Here is an 18635-nt window from a genome sequence, read left to right as displayed (position 1 = left end):
CCTCCCACACGACATCGGGTTGATCATTCAATATTCTGTGACCGTCATGATTACGGCCCTGGTTCGATAATTTGCATTTGAATCACCTCTGCGTTCTATGAGGTTTGGCCCACCCAACATTGTCTGCTACTTCCATCTCATTCGGAAAGTCTGCTGAGGTCTGCAGCGCGCCACACGTACACTGAAAACGGCAATGACTCCACCTAAACACAAACAAACAAGCCTTTCACACTGCTCTCCGACCTCCAACGACTTCCGACGACTCCCTCTGAACAAAGAATTTGATCTCATTACTTACGTGCGGTGGAGAGCGTTTTACAGGTGATCATAACAGTCAATGGCATCACTAGAGGTAAGGATAAAGTCAGGTGCCTTGTTTTCACTGCTTTACAAACTATGATTTCCGCAGGTTTTCGAGTCCGTGTTGAAAGACACTGTCAAGGGCAGGAGGGTGTCTGAGTCCAAAATAAAGAAGCTCACGGAGGTCGCCCTTGGATGTATGGAAGTGGGTGTCTGTCATTAAACCTGTGATCGGCACATTGACGACATCCTTTCTCCATATCAGAATGATACACAGCTGGTCTCCCTCCTATACCGTACGCACAAGGCGCTGCCAGCGTCTTGCAAAGTATCTAGTCTATATGCTGTGGATGCCCTCGCTCGTGCTGCTCGGCATCGAGCAAACAAGCAAGGACTCACTGGCGATGCCCGTTCTGGACATGGCGACTGTGCTACATTTCTTTCCAAGCTCGAAGCCGTCCTCGAGGGCGTGTTTTATGATATGATATCATCCGCAGGCTCCGAAGGAAAGGTTAGTGACGAATCTGGTACTGACATCGTAGTTCGTCCACTAGCACCGCGCCATGTTAGTGCTCATGTAACTTTGTTGATGTCACCTGCAGAGGGAACAAGACGATGTTCCCCCCAGGCTTTGTGCTTCCCTTTACCTAGTTTCACGGTCCTTTGTTGACCATGACGTGATTCCCACCTGGGATTCCTCGAGACATGCCAAAGCATATTGCCACTTTGTAGCACACCGTATGTTCTCGCTGCGCTAATGGATGGTGATTACATCGCGCCAAGATCAGATGCTAGCGAAGCGCGCGCTTTCGCACCACCAGCGCGTTCAGTCACATGATTGCATCGATACGGTTTTTCCTTCTTTTGCAGCCAAGTTCGCGCATGAAGATCCCTGACAAACACGTTTTTCGCCTTTGGGTTGCGGATTCTAGGAAAAATCGCAGAAGATCGTTGATATCTGGGCCAAATCGAATACGTTCTCACCGACAGTATTAACCAGACTAACGGATGTATTGAAGGATGCTAATAAAGGTGCTTATCATAATAGCAGTATACGTTCGCTAAGTACCTCCTCCTTGCGCAATCGCAGTCGCCCTTTCGTTTCTACATTTTATGGAAAACTGAGACCAGCAACTGAAATAACGTCTGGTTTATTTCTACGTCAGTGTCCGCCAGCGAAAACCCTACAATGTCTTCCAGTTCTCCGGCAGCTTCGACGCTGCCAGTGACTGGGCCGGCTTTCCCTCCCATCAATACACCATCAACGCCACCGACCGTCGATCCATCAATACAGTCATCGCTGCTCGCTCTCCTGACTCAAGCCGCGAATGCTATCAATAGTCAGCCAAATGGGTGCGCGCTTTGTCCGCTCTCCATCGCATTTGGTCAGGATGCTCATGAAGGATATCGCAGCCAAACAACAGCAAATACAAGTTCATTGGTGCCTTCCACGATTCATGCACCGACGGTGCCAACTTCGACCCCGCAGCTGACCGCTAATCAGCTGCAGCTATTGCAGCGGCTAACACAAACGGCGAAACTTGCTGCCGCAGGACCTCCTGTGCCATCTGCACCATCTTCCTCGGCAGTAGTACCTTCATTTTCGCCTGCAGTATCATCCGCTGTCAAGGTTCCCGAAAACTCACAGCAGAACTCGTTACCATATCGAGATGATCATTACCGTTCAGGCCAGTCTAGATATGGTAGACGCGATGAGCTTGAGCACGGTAGAAACCGTGGCGGCCGTCCCAATGGCTATCGGGACGTGTTTAGGGGAGCCTCTCGAGGCCGGGGAAAAGGTCGATGGGACGACCATGGAGGGCATGAAAACACGGACGAAGATCGAGGTCCTTCGTATCGTCGGCGGAGTCGATCTAGAAGTCCACCACGTGGTAGATACGGAGAGAGGAGAGATGTAAAGCCTTACAGCCCTCCACCAAGACTGCCTATGACTTCCATGGCGGCTAGGGAACAGGAGCAGGTTGCCGCAGGGTCTTCGAATTCAAGAAAAGACGAGTTCGGACGAGATGTCAGAGTGCCTGAAGATGGTACATCGATCAGTTCCAACGACAGATACAGTCGATCACCGCTTTCAGCTGTGTTGTCAGATTCGTCGGCGCCGCTCGCTAGCAACCATTCCTCAGAACTCCGACGACCAATCACTACGACATCTACCGTCATGTCCCCGAAGACTAACGACCACAGCAGCGAACACGGCATTGGGCTAGACACATTCGATATCTCGTCTTTTGATCCTACGGCGCCGACATCGTGGGAGATCCTGGGGCAGAGGTGGCAAGTCACCCATGGGTATCCGCCCTCCCAGGAAGAACTCATGACACTTGTCATGTCATTGACCGCGGGCGGCATGGCTGGCCAATCACCCATGCCTGTTCAGCCTCAAAACGGATACCAGGAGGGTAATCAGGGATGGGCAGCTGGTCCGACGTCTCAAAACGGAAATTGGCAAGGGACAAGAGGCGGAGGCCACTTTCCTCGAGGTGGACGCGGTGGCTACATGTACGGCAGTGGCCGAGAAGAACAGGGACAGTGGGGCTACCAAATGAACGAACAGGCTTCAGACGCTATCGTTCTCGGGGGCGATACTGATCCAGTGCCGCTCCCGGAGAGCGATACGGAAACAGGGATTGGAGGAGTTCCAGCAGGTCGTATGCAGCGAGTGGGAGACAGATGGATGTTTGTACGAGCAGGTGGAGGCTCGTGATGGTGACGCGGTAGGGCTGTACACCAGTGCAGTACGCCATTTTCTCGCACAGATTAATGCATAGTCAATATCGGCTTTGACATACCTCTATTGTCGATCCATTCGACACTATACGTCCACATCAAAACAGTTTTCCTTGTGTGCCTTCAATTTCTCAGCGGCAGTAGAAGTGTCAACTTAGTATTGACACCAGCCGGTAAGTCTCAGTTGTGAAACCAAAGCACAGGACCGACGACTAGCACTTGTCCAGTAGCTGTTGGCATACAGTGAGTAAAGCAGTTCTAAATAGACCATCGATACTCACGACGTGAAGTCTTGGCTATGAGGCACATCTTTGGGGTCCTCGACTCGAGCATCATGGTTTATTATAGATGATAACGAAAACGAAGAAAATCTCACTGAAAGATGACGAGAACCATATGGCCGCAGGAGAACTAGGGATTCACCTTGTCAACGGCCACTGGGGGGACTTACAACGTAAGGCGGTGAAGTCCAGCCTTTTGTTTTACGACGGTGCTCGTCAATGCGGCCTAAAGAATTCTGCCATCGAGTGATACCTTGTGATACTATACGGTCGAGATGAACTCATGGCACTATGACTATATACAGCTATACACTGGGTCCGAATGAGTCGCAAAAATTGGAGACAAATCTGAACATTGACAGCACAGTTATACCAATCACAAACAAGGGAATAAAACTGGCTAGGTACAATGTAGCTATCGCATTCTACACCTAGATACATCTGGAAGATCTTGAGGATGGTATCAATGTTCCATCGATGATTCGACGAAACGAACATGAAGATGATGAGTCTATGATGGGATTGATTTATAGACGGGATAAGCCGGGAATGAAACCCGTTATGACCCGGTTGGGGTACCATGAATCCTTCCTCGACCCAACCGACATCACTGGACACAACTTCGTCGAGACTCATGACATAGTGTGGCTGGTGCATATAGCCATATGTTTCATGCACATAGGGTATTTTATAAGAGTGACAGTGTATACTAGGTAAGTGATTTTATATCTGCCTCACCCTTGGGCTTATTCAGAGATTGCCTATTCTTTTATAGAATAAATCATTCACCACATTAGTGAATGTCAGAGTTGCAGACCCTCTATCATACATGGCCCTTTGGACATTGCCTAGTCCCTGTTTGAGTTATGATGGATGAATGTCATATACAGAAGTTGAGACACAAGTGGTACATATTTAGGAAACCACCCCCTTGTATTAGCTCTAGATTATATCTAATAGTGTCTAAAAGTATCTAAAAGCATTAATAGCATCTAAAAGCGTCTAATTTCCTAATTGGGAGCAATACACTATGAGCATTGGATTTCCAAATTGGGAACCACCTCTTTTTGTAGCTGTGAGGATAGTTTCTAATTTCATGATATTAGCACTAATTCCATACCAAGAAGTCTTTAATTAGTAGCAGGAAATAGTAAGTGCTACTGCTCTGTTAGTGAAAAGGTGGGGGTGTGGCACGTTCTGTGCTGTTTCAGCATATTGCTTTCTTTTATGTGTGCCTGTGTTGTTATCTTATAGCTCTTTTGCTGGCTTTCTAGCTGCCTTTACAAGGGACATAAAAAGAGAGGAATATGCATTGATGCCCCCAGCCACTTTGTTGGCAGCTTGGCAGCTGCCACAAGAGGCTATGAAGACCTCAGTACCTTGGCCTTGCAAACAAGATTATTAAAATTGTTATTGTTAGCTGATGCCTGCTACTGGTTAATATAGGATATAATATGCAGATTAGGCTTAGAAATATGCTATGTGTAGCCTCATAAACCTTGTCTATTAGTATAATAGTCAATACTGTCTTGTGCAGCACATAATCATTATTGCTATTGATATTATAATTTTTAGCACTATCCACATTGTTTATTGCCTTGTCATATAGAAAATGCTCAAACTTAGTGTTTTCCTTTAGCTATTAGGCTGTGGAAAAGACAGTTATATTAGTATATAGTGCCAGAATGATATATTTACCTGCCATGTAGAAAATATATGTACCAAGCATATTAAGATTATCTCCAACAATCTTGTGCTTATTTATATATAGGTATGCCATATATATACTCTTGTCCCTACCCTTCACCTCACTAGTAGCCACTTGGAAAACCCCTCTCTCTTATTGGATCTTGATTATTGATAATTGTTAATGATACTAATTTGTGCTAATTATGGCTAATTATTTATAATTATGTTTTTGATCAAATTTGCAAATTAAGGTAGCATTGTCTATACTAGTAGAATTCCATTAAATATTATACTCAATTATAGTTTTATATATCCTATATCCAAATTATGTAAGTGCCATAATTTGTTTTTACCCTAAATAAAGTATATTGTTGATTTTCCATTGGTTTATTATCTTCTTAGCTGGTATTTAAACTAAATCATAAAGGGCCTGACTTTTTGGGTATTTATTGACCTATTTATTTATAAGATAGAGAAAAAATAAATGTTGAATAAAATCAGAGATATTGAAATTGCCTATATTATGTTTACTTATTTAGATTACCAGTTTAATATATTAGACCTTGTAGCTTAGTGGCTTAGAGCATTATATCTAGGAAATGCCTCTTTTGTATTAAGCTCTAATTATTGATAATTCTATGAAATTTTACTAAAATAGCATTAGCAATCTTTTGCTTACCCTCCCTTTATTTTAGAGCTAATTATAGCTAATTAAAGCTAATTAGCTGGATAGATTTTTGGAAAAATAGAATCTATTATAATGTTATTATTTCTTGCTATTACTATAATCTGTAACCTAGAGATATTTATAGAGGTTACTACTTGAATATCTAAAGCTAAAGTCTTATCTTATGAAAAACTTGCTCTTGGCCAAAGTTAAACCTATAATCTTATGACCACATACACTTTAAACAGATGCTCTAAGCCACTTAGCTATAAGGTCTAAACTAATATATTGGTAATTCAAATATATTGCCATAATTTAGGCAATCTCAGTATTTCTTATCTTATTACTTACTCACTTTTGATTTATTTTTGATTAATAAATATTTGAAAAATTAGGGCTTTTATAATCTCAATTTATTTACCAAATAAAAATATGATATACTAAATAAAAATAAAAAACTCTATGTAGGGTAAAAATATATTCTGTCACTTATAAAGCTTGGATTTAGAGTCTGTAGTATTATACTTGAGTTATAGATTTTGAGTAAACTCTAGAATTATAATCAACATAGTGTTTATTACAGATTTGATTATAAAGATAATTATGGATAATCATTCACAATATATTCTAATTACCCTAGATAAACATTATCAATAATTAGGTATAATTTGGATCTAATATGAGAGGGTTTCCAGATGGCCCTTCATTCTAGATGCTTATATATATAAGGTTGTTGGTTTAACTGTGGCAAAAGGCAAGTTTGTTGTAAGGTATATTCTGTGTTCAGCTATTCAAATAGTGCTCTAATAAACATGACTCTATAAGAAGTTTGTAAGAACTATGATGCTTGATTTATTACTATTTTTTCCAAAATTTCAAGTTATAATCAATCCTAATAATTCCTAATTTAGGAAAATTATGTCTAATCAGAATAGGTTTAGAGGGGATAAGCTAATAGTCTCTAATCCTAATCATTCTTGTTTATGCATAAATAGAACTAATTAGAGCATAGTACAAGAGAGTGATTTCCCAGATGCACTGGGCATGTGTTATGATCACGTTTCTGTCGGGCCTTAACGGCGGTCTATACCGACACGATCATCACAAATATCAAGCGGCCTCACACGGTGAGGCGTACACCAAGGTACAGATATTAACCTTGGTCATCCACTCCCAACGGATCACCTTATCGTTGGTCGAGTATCACGGGCCTATTGTATTAGCGGGCATGGAACGCCGCCTTATAAATTACTCACACGCAGGGCATGAACCTCCTAGTCTTTCCTGGCCGGAAGGAGACAGACGGAGAAGCACAAGAGTAGTCGTTATTGAGAGAGACGACTTAGAGAATACCTACAGATACATATTCGGTATTCTCACGCCCTACTTCCCAAAGTAGTATAAAAGGCCCATAGAATAGGCTGAGGATCTTCAGTCTATTCTCTTCGTTCACTGTGGTCTTCCTACCACAGTACTTCGTTCTCCTGTATCTTCACATACAGGAATCTTCGTTCAGTACTGTCTTCCTACAGTACTCCTTCATTGCTACATCGCAATACACTTCTGGCTCCTGTGCTACACGTACAGTCGAGACCACCGTTCCACACATCCTCCACGAGTGACCTAGGGAAGAACCTCCTACTCTTGGGGTTACCGACGAGCAGTCGTAACACTAGAATAGACTCTTCTGCCCCTACCTTGCTCGCACTAGCTTGCTGCCACACTCTCTCTCATAACCTTGCTCAGTGGGGATATAGACCCCCATTGAGAAAGTGTTACTGCACACACTCTGGAGCAAGACCTAGGCCAGGAATACCCACCCGGCACTAGACGTATCAATAACCAACTCCGTCACAACAATCGCCCTATCCGGCGCGAAGGGGACTTCTGGGTCTACGAAGACAATAACGGAACTGCCCCTCCGAATTACGATAACTGCTCATACCGAAACGGGCGTTATTACTTCACCCTTGAAGACGGAACAGAAGAAGAGGATATTTGGAACGAAACAGAAGCTCAGTGGGAACTAGCCCCACAATACAGGGAACCGGCGCCGGTAATCCCCGAAGACTCGGAGCAAGAGGAAACAACCTCGGAATCAGACTCCGACTCACCAGACCAAACACCGATCAACACCCGAAACGAACCACTCGCCGAAATGTCGGGACAAGCTTCGACTTCTACAAACACCCCTTCCGCGACAGTACAACCCGGAAGAGGAAAAGTCAAACTCCCAGACAATTACACAGGCGACCGCATTGAATCCCAGAAATTCATGCTCCAATGCCTCCTTCTCTTCGCAGCAGAATCCGATCGGTACAAGACCGATCAAGACAAAATATCCCTTGTGCTCTCATGCATGAGATACGGCACGGCGGGAGCTTGGGCGGAGAACTTCCTCCTCAAATCAGTAGGAGCGGATCCACCTACCGATCTAGGCACCTGGAAGGACTTTTTAGCCAAGTTCAAATTACAGTTCAGGGAGACGGGCAAGACCGATAAGGCGCGAAGCGCACTCATGGCCTTCTCCCAAGGACGAATGACGGTTGATGAATACTCCAACCAATTCATTCTCATCGCCGCCGATGCCGACATCTCCGATAAAGAGCAAGTCCCTTACTTCCAACGCGGGTTAGACCCGCGCGTCATGGACAAAATATACGACAAGGAAGTTCAGCCAAAGGATACGATTCAGGACTGGATCAATACAGCCTGCGAAATAGATGGACGACTTCGAGCCAGAACAGCTCAAAAAGCCATCCTCGCCAACTCCACCTCCTTTCGAAGCGATTATCTGAATCGTTTTCATAACCAAATCTCTCCCCGCTACAATTCCACAAACGCCCCTCGCAGAATGAACAACCAGGTGGTTGACATGGACATTGACGCTACCAGAAAGCGTAACGCCGAAAGTCAAAAGAGAAAATTTGACGGCAAGCGAACCACCTCCTGTTCCAACTGCGGAAAACCAGGGCACTCTAGCGCTAACTGTTGGTCACCACGCAGAGGCGTTCGCCCAGTTCGAGGAAACTCGAAAAGACGCCTGGGTACGACAGGGAGAGGAAACCGCGCGGTTGATTTGGAGGGAGAAGACGACGCACCCGCTATGGGAAACCAAGCGGGAATATATCGAGGAATGGAGACAGAGGATGTCCCTCGCAACGACCAGCGGGTACCACAACCTGGTCCTTCGATGGAACGTCCTCACTCTACCTCATCCGGACGACCCCAAACGAACCATGGGCAACGCGCTGTGTTACCTAACGGACGACGGGGAGACGGAAGCGTCAGTCATTCTGCTCGAATCGGAGCAGTACTCGGAGAACTAGGGGAAGATGAAGCAAGAGAAGTGATCCTGGGACACGCGGAGCGTTTTTCCTGACCTCTCCCTCACCAGCGAAGGAGAGAGGTCAAGGACGACCCGAGTTTGATGCCCGCACTTGTATTCGTATCGGAGCAATGAACGACCGTATCATCACCCCCATACGCCTGAACGTGAAAGTATCAAACAGGAGTCAAAACGCTGGAGCAAAGGCAACCATCGACTCGGCCTGCGAAGGGGTTATAGTAAACGAAACTTGGGTCAAGAAACATCGTTTCCCCACCTATACACTCAACAACCCCATTCGCGTCCGGAACGTCGACGACACCATTAACAAAGCAGGTCTCATCCGATCCGCCTTGGATGTGAACCTCACCATTCGGGACATCAGTGGACGAACGCATACCGAGCGCGTCCAGATGTTTATCTCCAATCTAGGGAAAGACGACCTTATCCTGGGAACAGATTGGTTGAAATACCACGATCCCTCCATCGAATGGAGGCGACGTGAAGTGCACTTTGATCGGTGCCCCCAGAAATGCCAGCAACCATATGGGTTCACTAGGGCAAGGGAAGAACCGCCATACAGCAGGCAGTTATCAGACGTGGAGCCACGGCACAAACCACGCATCAATGAGCGCGAAAAACAGCGCCTCGAACATCTCCGAAGACTATCGGAAGATGTAGGACTCCGCGATCACAGCGGAACGTTTGGCGTCCGACTACGAGCATACCTCAAAAGGAAATGGCTCCTAAAGGACATAAGGAAATACGCAGAAGAGAAACGAAAGGCTCAAGACAAGCCATCTCTTTCACCAAACGAGGGAGAACCTGATCTCCCAGACAAACCCTCAGGAAAACAGGCCACCCGGGACCCAGTTATTCGGAAACTGGCCCCCGAACCGTCAGGATTTGCCAGTTTCGACCAAGACCTGGAAGACGAAATTATCGTCACCAATCTAAAGGAAAGAGTTCCCAAGGCGCATCACGAATTTTTGGACATCTTTAGCGAACGAAAGTCGCAGCGACTCCCAGAACACACTTACTGGGACCATGCCATCGACTTGAAACCAACCTTCAAACCTCAAGTGCCCAAAATCTACGCCCTGAGCCCAGAGAAACATGACGAATTAGGAAAATTCATCAAGGAACATCTAGAGAGAGGAACCATCCGTCGATCCACCTCGCAAACAGCAGCCCCATTTTTCTTTATAGGAAAAAAGGATGGAAAACTACGCCCGGTACAGGACTATCGCCACTTAAATTCGCACACCATCCCGAATGTGTGCCCCCTTCCACTAATCCAGGAACTACTGGATGTGATAAAAGGGGCCATCATTTTTAGCAAATTGGACGTGCGATGGGGATACAACAATATACGCATCAAAGAAGGAGATGTGTGGAAGGCGAGCTTCATCACTCCGTTAGGTTCTTACGAACCCACGGTGATGTTTTTCGGCCTGACCAACTCACCAGCCACCTTCCAAGCTATGATGAACATGATCTTCAGAGAGCTCATCACAGCCCGGAAGATAACCGTATATATGGACGACATCCTCGTCTTCTCCAAAACCATGGCAGAACACGTCAAAATCCTAAACCAGGTTTTCCAAATCCTACGCGACAACGATCTATATTTGAAACCCGAAAAATACGAGTTTTACAAGGAAAAGCTCCAATACCTGGGATATACAATTTCAAAAGACCATGTCGCCATGGAGGACTCAAAGGTGGACGCAATAAAAGATTGGCCAATCCCACGTACAGTCCGCGACATTCGCTCCTTCCTGGGTCTAGGGAATTTTTACAGGCGCTTTATTGACAAGTTCTCACTCATCGCGCGCCCCCTACATGACCTCACCAAAAAGGACGAGAAATGGAACTGGACTACAAAATGCCAAGAAGCTTTCGAACGATTAAAGAAAGCTTTTATCAGTAAACCCGTCTTGAACTATCCAGATCCCATGCACCCATATCGACTAGTAACGGACGCATCACTAATCGCCTATGGAGCTACCCTTCTACAAGAAGGAAAAGATGGTGACTGGCACCCAGTCGCTTTCCTCTCTGGATCGTTTTCACCAGCAGAGCGGAATTACGACGTTCACGACCGGGAACTCTTGGCTATAATCAAAGCGTTGGAACATTGGAATCATTACCTCGAAGGCGCACGACACCCCTTCGAGATTTGGACAGATCATAAAAACCTGGAACACTTCCAAACGGCGCGAGACCTATCACGACGACACGCCCGTTGGAGCCTTTATTTGAGCAGATTCGACTTTACACTCAGCTATAAAGCAGGATCGACAAATCACTCTGATGCTCTGTCCAGGCGTCCAGATCTAAGTGAGGGGGTAGAATCTGACAACAAATCTCAAATTTTACTCCCGGCCAAGCTTTTCAACAAATCCGACGAAACATTGGTAGAACCGTCCCCGACACGGCATATAAAATCCACGGAAATTGCCTCTTCAAACCTCATCTCCCTCATCCGACACTCGAAATCGGAACATGACGCCTTAACAAGAGTAGCTCTTGCAAAACTCTTACGAGTAGGACCACAAGGGATGAGAGGATTATTGGGACATTGGACATATGAGGACGGAATCACCAGACGCAACGGCCACATATGCGTCCCCAAAGATGACGTCATCCGGAGACTCATCGTCAAAACACATCATGATGCACCCGCGGTAGGACACCCGGGTAGAGCAAAAACATTGGAAATGGTGCAACGACACTACTGGTGGCAAAACATGACAAAATTCGTCCATGAATACGTGGATGGATGCGCCATATGCCAATCTACGAAGAATTTGACACACAGGACACACCCACCTATCCACCCTCTGGAAACCACCAACGTTCCCTGGCGATTCATCTCGACGGATTTCGTCACGGACCTACCCGAAAGCAAAGGTTTCGACTCAATTAATGTGGTAGTGGATCAAGGTCTGTCAAAAGGCATAGTCATCACCCCATGCAAGAAAACGATCACGGCAGAAGAAACAACCGTGCTTTTCCAAAATAACGTTTTCAATCGACATGGACTGCCGACCAAAATAGTGTCCGATCGGGGCCCTCAATTCGCGGCCAAATTCACCCGAGAACTCTGGAAACGGCTAGGAATCACCGCCGCTCTCAGCACGGCGTATCATCCCCAAACAGATGGAGAAACGGAACGGGTAAACCAGGAGATCGAACAATTCCTGAGAACGTTCTGCAACTACCATCAAGACAATTGGGTAGACCTTCTACCGTTCGCCGAATTCTCACATAACACACGGAAGCACTCGACCACCGGAAAATCCCCTTTCGAAGTGCTATACGGTTTCAATCCTCCCTATTCAGCTGACACGGCACTAGAGACAAAGGTACCTGCGGTAGCTGAACGCATTAAGACAATCATAGAAGTTCAGGAAGAAGCCGCGGCTAGCTTACAAATAGCCAGCAACTACGCCAAAGACCGGGATCTTCACAGGAAACTTCCCCAGTGGAAAGAAGGAGACCAAGTATGGCTAGAAGGAACCCACATTCGGACAACCCATCCTAAGTTCAAACTCGCCCCTAGGCGATATGGCCCTTTCAAGATACTGGGAAAAGTGGGAACCCTGGCGTACAAACTCCAAATTCCTCCGCAGTGGAAGATTCACCCGGTATTCCACGCCGCAGTGCTCACTAAATATAGAGAAACCGAAGCCCACGGAGAAAACTTCGCGCGACCAATACCGGAAGTATTGAACGATGAAGAGCATTATGAAGTAGAAATGATCATGGATTCAAAACGGCAAGGACGGGGAACCAAATACTTGGTCAAATGGATGGGATATCCCGAATCAGACAACACCTGGGAGCCCTACACTCTCCTAAAGGGAACGGCGGAAGAAGCCATGAAAGACTTCCATGACCAATACCCTGACAAACCTCGTCCGGGAACAGCCTGAGAGGAGAGACGAAAGATTATAAAAGGAGCGACAAGAGGACTCCAACAAGAACATCTTCTCACCTTCCTTCCCTCTCAAACACTTTCCCCCATTCGAATGCTCCTCCACGACGACCACGATGCTTCGTCTCCATCCAGAAACTCCTCCCCCGATGTCGTCCTTATGGTCGCCAATCCAGATGTCGAACGAGTGGAAAGAGGAACAAGTCCTCACCGACCAGATGTTGGACGAATTGATAGAGGAACAAGTCCTCAACAACCAGGATCTACCGGGGTCCTCCTCACCCCTCATACCAACAACTTCCCCGACGACGACGCCGAAGACTATGCCAAGTTCAAGGAAAGGGAAAGAACCCGAAGACCCTCACCGGAGAGGGCCTCACGAGGTGCACCACGGCATGAAAGTTCTGATGACCGAAACCAGTCGAGCCTTGGCCCATTACCAGTGGGAGTTCCACCTCCTAGTGAAGGCACGCGTCCTAGTGGAGTTGCAGGTCCCTCGGGATTTCGAGCAAGAACGACAGCTCAACTCCCAGGCCATGGAGAAGCTGAACCAATACCAGTTCTATCAGAAACTGCACCTCCGCCAGTACCAACTAGTGGACCGATTCCCAGCTCCATGGGAGGACCTACCCCTCGTACAGATCCTCACGCCGGAGAACTGGAGCGACACGCGGACGCGCTCCTCCAGCGGAACACCATCTCCGCGGTAATACAAATGGCCACAGCCATGGCCCTCCAAAGACTCGCTAACTTCTCGGCAGGACAACCCGGGAATGAACATAGCGACGTACCTCGACGACTGGCTAGTGCCAGTCTCCAGATCAGGACGCTTGCCCTCCAAACCGACCCGGACACAGCCTCCTGGTACGCCCATAATGACGGGCGACCCCGAGCCCTCCTCATCCACCCTGACGAGTTCTCCCAATATGTCAACCGAGAGCTCCTTCCAGCTCTCCTCTTCGGAGGAGAACTGGGAAACGTCCAACCAAGCAGAACCGACCCTTTCCGAGTTGTCACTTGGAACGTACCACGTCCCGGAGAACATCCCACGCCTGTATCAAATCCAAGAAGGGTTCCGCGTACGATCGTGGAGCGCCCTCCACCGAGACAACGAGAGGTTCCTACAGCGCATAGCCATACCGCGACTCCCCCCTCTCACCGGATACGAGGTTTTCCCTTATCCCAAGGAAATACCGACGAGGAGGAACCGCCCGTCTATCGAAGAAATGAGGGAAGGCGGAGTCGGGGGAAACCAGGCAACCCTCGGACGCGGAACAACTGCTGGCCGGAGTATTCGACACCGGCCTGGATCGCCTCCTCCTAGTGCTCGATTTCGTACGAACGAAAGAGAGGATAACCGAAGTAGCCGCAGAACTCGCCGCGCTGATTCGGAGGCTCGAAGAAATAGCTCTTGGACTAGATCCGAGCTCGATGCATGGGATGCTCTAGACGATCCAGGAAATTACGACGACGCTGACCCCTACTACCGACCTGACGAAGGGGGCGGGGATTATCAAGGACCCTTCGATTATTAAACGGACTAATAACAGGGCATAGGAAGAAGAAAGGGGGTAAGGAAGTTGAGGAACTCCTTTCCCCTGACACAAATTACATCCGAAACGATGTAAAACTACAATCGTCCGCAACGACGTAAAACTAGGATCGTCCCTCAAGACGTTAAACTGTACGACCTCGTCCGAAACAGACGTTAAACTACCCCGCGTCCGGAATGACGTCTAAACTATCGGACCTGCATGTCTTAAAACTGTGAAAAGATAAGAAGGCAGGGGAAGTACCTGACCATTTTAGTCCTAGGTTCAAATGATGGTACGAATCAAGGACAACAGCGGGCATAATTCCACGTACAGCCTACGGCGGAACCTTTCACATCCTCGCTGTCAAGGAGTTAATCTGACAGATGCATCGAGCGTCCCATTTGGATCCTCAGTTTTACAGGGTTTTTTCCGCATTAGGGAACCCTCTACATGACATATACTCTACTCGTAGGTGTCGACAAGCAGGCCCTTCGCCTTGGTACAGCGAAGTGCCCATACATAACCGGTTGCAAGTCCGAGTCAAGAAATTATGATGCATAACTCGTATCGTGAACCCTCACAGTCAAGGTCTGACTGGTGTTTTGGGACGTCCCACTTTGGATCTCCCGTTTTACAGGATCGTTTCCGCATTAGGGGATCCTACAGCTGGCGCATGAGATGATGTAGAGAGCGGGCCGCCTCTACCTCACAAGTCTTCCTAATGATGCGAGGCCACAAATTACATCCGGAACGATGTAAAACTACCAAAGGCTTGGTCCGCAATGACTATAAACTACTTGGGTCCGCAATGACGTTAAACTAGTCTTCGTCCGAAATGACGGAAAACTACCCATCGTCCGAGACGACGTTAAACTACCATTGACCAAAGGAGCGTGGTTGCATTCTGGCGAAGCGCGGAAGGACTCGCGTCACAGAACCCTGCCTATATAAAGGTCGAAGCGCTTCCGATATTCACTCGCTTTTTGGTAAAAGAATATCGGGTCGTCTTGGTTCAAATCCAAGCGAGGGGTCTGGGGACATGGAAGAGCAAGCATCTCTTCATGAAGCGCTCAGTCTAGTCTCGGAGTCGAAGTACAAGAAATTCCGCTCCAAGACCTAGTCAGGAGGCAACTAGGACACGTGCCTCGAGTCAAAGATCTAGTGGGAAGGGACTAGATCACGCGACTCTCGTCTGGCCCACATAGCGGAAGAACGACAAAGAGCGGGCCACTCATCCAAAGTCTATTCCGCCACAATCGTCCGCGACGACGTAAAACTAGGTCTCGTCCGCAATGACGATAAACTACGATGCGTCCGGGATGACGTTAAACTAAGCATTGTTTTTCCACAATATTTGTGGCGAAACAACGTCCGCGATGACGCTAAACTATTGTCCCTTTCCACATAGGGATTGTTCGAGGCCAATGGTATCTCGACGTCCGCAACGACGGAAAACTACGGGCATCCGAAATGATGTAAAACTACTGTCCCTTCGTTCTAGGGATTGTGCGTGGCGATCTTGACAAGATACCGCGCGTCCGCAACGACGTTAAACTAGTGCCCCTGAACCTGGGGGTTGTCATTGACGTCCAATCCCCTGGACACCAATGCGTCCGCAATGACGTTAAACTACTTGCTCCCGATCGCATGGGAGTTGTGATTCATCACTCTGGTGCTGAATCGTCCGCAATGACACAAAACTATTTGCTCCTTACCGTATAGGAGTTGTGGATTGACCGCCATGGTGTCAATCGGTCCGCAATGACATTAAACTACGTGCTCCTTACCGAATAGGAGTTGTGGTTGTTGACCAAGACCGTGGTCACCAACCGTCCGAGATGACGTTAAACTATTCGTCCCTTCTAGTACAGGGATCATCATCAACGTCGTCCTTGACGAGAACGACGCTGATAATGTCCGAAATGACATTAAACTACCCTCATCCTCGGAGGAAAAGCCTATCGTGACTCGAGGGACATAGTCAGACGATAGTCCGCCTATCGCACGGCGTTAAACTGCGAGGATGCCTATCGCACGGCATTAAACTGCGAGGATGCCTACCTCACGGCACTAAACTGAGCGGTCTCATAACATTGAGGCGTTACAAGTTATCCGGTTTGATATAGTATAAACCGTCCATCATGCCTCAGTGGAATCTGGAGCGGGTAAAGTCTGGTCTATGGCCCTATGCACATAACCGATGAATGGTCCGGCGTGCAGAAACATCTTTCCCCACAGATATTCCATGTTGATGATGAAGGACGTCCGCAAAGACGTTAAACTACGGATCGTCCGAAACGACGATAAACTACGGACCGTCCCGCATGACGTTTAAACTGCCAGTCGTGGATATATCTCGCACCCCGACTAATATATCAGCTGTGGTCTTGATGTCTACTCGTGCAAGCGAACGGACAGACTTGGGAAAGGAGTCAGACTCCTCCTTATCCCTCGCTGCACCCTTCAAGTCTAATTCTCTTCACATCCTTGCCTCGAACCCAATACTACACGTGGTATTCCCCACCATAGGCCCACGTTTGTGAAAAACAAACTCTGGACGCCGTAAACTGCCTCACCGGAGATGAGTCCACCGTATGGGGACAATACTGCTTGGGATTTGGCTGCAACCTCACCGGAGATGAGCTCACCGTATGGGAGCGATACTGCTTGGGGCGTCATGACTGGTAGCCTGGAGAAGTAGGCCTAAGCCTTCGTAAAGCGATCAACCTACTTGTCCATGGGCGCCATCCACTGTCGTCAAGAGGAACAACAAATCATGAGGATAGACGACTATCCTGGAAACACTGAGGTTTGGCCCTCGGAGAAGGAAGAAGAAGAACCTGATGACACGAATCGGAACCCACATGCTAGAGTTTCTATTCATCCACACACCACTCGCGGAGTGGCGATGAAGCGCAAAGCGCTGTCCTACCAGGCGAATAGGACGTAGAAAGGGGGTATTGTTATGATCACGTTTCTGTCGGGCCTTAACGGCGGTCTATACCGACACGATCATCACAAATATCAAGCGGCCTCACACGGTGAGGCGTACACCAAGGTACAGATATTAACCTTGGTCATCCACTCCCAACGGATCACCTTATCGTTGGTCGAGTATCACGGGCCTATTGTATTAGCGGGCATGGAACGCCGCCTTATAAATTACTCACACGCAGGGCATGAACCTCCTAGTCTTTCCTGGCCGGAAGGAGACAGACGGAGAAGCACAAGAGTAGTCGTTATTGAGAGAGACGACTTAGAGAATACCTACAGATACATATTCGGTATTCTCACGCCCTACTTCCCAAAGTAGTATAAAAGGCCCATAGAATAGGCTGAGGATCTTCAGTCTATTCTCTTCGTTCACTGTGGTCTTCCTACCACAGTACTTCGTTCTCCTGTATCTTCACATACAGGAATCTTCGTTCAGTACTGTCTTCCTACAGTACTCCTTCATTGCTACATCGCAATACACTTCTGGCTCCTGTGCTACACGTACAGTCGAGACCACCGTTCCACACATCCTCCACGAGTGACCTAGGGAAGAACCTCCTACTCTTGGGGTTACCGACGAGCAGTCGTAACAGCATGCACATTATGTGATCAAGGACCTTCAAGGACACCTGAGATTGATGGTGTATACCATGTGAACAAGAAGCAGCCATAATCTGGTAGGAGTGATATCTGGAAATGTATGTGAGCCTTGAACATATAATGTCGAACCTGATATGGAAACCATTGGGAGAAAGAAGGGATAGCCGCAGCTTGTAGGCTGGTAATCCACTGATATAGCACTGATATTGTCAGCATTAGCTGGAAACCAACCATATGTGCGCGAGCACTGCTCGAGATGCCGTTAGAAATAATACATAATGTGTAGGGGTTCAACAATAAATGAACATATTACTCGAGAAATAGAGGTCACTGATAAAAGAAGGCCGGCACCGTACGATCGAACTCGAGAACCAACCTCGTTCCAGACTACGTGTTTTTGGTGATTAGGACATGGTTTTGGGTACTCAGAATTTCCCCCACTCATGACAGAGGTGTAAGTAAGAGGAACCAGAGGGCTGACCTTAGTGTCATTGTCAATTTATTTGTGGAAATTGCGGACCGACGTGTGGAGTTGCGTCGGGCTCGTTGG

At 47.4% G+C, this 18635-nt stretch overlaps 6 protein-coding genes across 6 annotated transcripts; all 6 read left to right on the top strand.

The window, feature by feature from the left end:
* Positions 1–412: 412 nt before the first annotated feature.
* HETIRDRAFT_49938 (uncharacterized protein) lies at positions 413–1630 on the top strand (the record flags this gene model as incomplete). Its single annotated transcript, XM_009550466.1, has 4 exons — positions 413–505; positions 566–811; positions 1233–1350; positions 1467–1630. Coding segments are annotated over 4 exons (621 nt in total), but the record flags the coding sequence as incomplete, so codon positions are not given.
* A 996-nt stretch (positions 1631–2626) lies between these two features.
* Positions 2627–3113, top strand: HETIRDRAFT_147254 (uncharacterized protein). Its single transcript, XM_009550674.1, has one exon. It carries the CDS (start codon positions 2636–2638, stop codon positions 3023–3025), a length of 390 nt encoding a protein of 129 aa, XP_009548969.1. The 5' UTR covers positions 2627–2635; the 3' UTR covers positions 3026–3113.
* A 4730-nt stretch (positions 3114–7843) lies between these two features.
* On the top strand, positions 7844–9067 carry HETIRDRAFT_324771 (uncharacterized protein; the record flags this gene model as incomplete). The annotated part of the gene is made up of 1 exon (XM_009550673.1): positions 7844–9067. The coding sequence occupies one exon, from the start codon at positions 7844–7846 to the stop codon at positions 9065–9067; it is 1224 nt and encodes a 407-aa protein (XP_009548968.1).
* A 77-nt stretch (positions 9068–9144) lies between these two features.
* On the top strand, positions 9145–9522 carry HETIRDRAFT_50772 (uncharacterized protein; the record flags this gene model as incomplete). The annotated part of the gene is made up of 1 exon (XM_009550495.1): positions 9145–9522. A coding segment is annotated over one exon (378 nt), but the record flags the coding sequence as incomplete, so codon positions are not given.
* Positions 9523–12534: 3012 nt separating this feature from the next.
* Positions 12535–12864, top strand: HETIRDRAFT_247626 (uncharacterized protein; the record flags this gene model as incomplete). The annotated part of the gene is made up of 1 exon (XM_009550672.1): positions 12535–12864. A coding segment is annotated over one exon (330 nt), but the record flags the coding sequence as incomplete, so codon positions are not given.
* Positions 12865–13072: 208 nt separating this feature from the next.
* HETIRDRAFT_453261 (uncharacterized protein) lies at positions 13073–14491 on the top strand (the record flags this gene model as incomplete). Its single annotated transcript, XM_009550671.1, has 3 exons — positions 13073–13591; positions 13645–13662; positions 13718–14491. 3 exons carry the CDS (start codon positions 13073–13075, stop codon positions 14489–14491), a joined length of 1311 nt encoding a protein of 436 aa, XP_009548966.1.
* Positions 14492–18635: the final 4144 nt, after the last annotated feature.

Source organism: Heterobasidion irregulare, assembly GCF_000320585.1.
Source record: "Heterobasidion irregulare TC 32-1 unplaced genomic scaffold scaffold_08, whole genome shotgun sequence".
Lineage (NCBI taxonomy): Eukaryota > Fungi > Basidiomycota > Agaricomycetes > Russulales > Bondarzewiaceae > Heterobasidion > Heterobasidion irregulare.
The sequence above is the reverse complement of the archived record's forward strand: the minus strand, read 5'-3'. Positions and strand labels throughout refer to the sequence as shown.

Coding starts and splice junctions, on each gene's coding strand:
- HETIRDRAFT_147254 (XM_009550674.1), top strand. CDS start 2,636: ATGACACTTGTCATGTCATTGACCGCGGGCGGCATGGCTGGCCAATCA.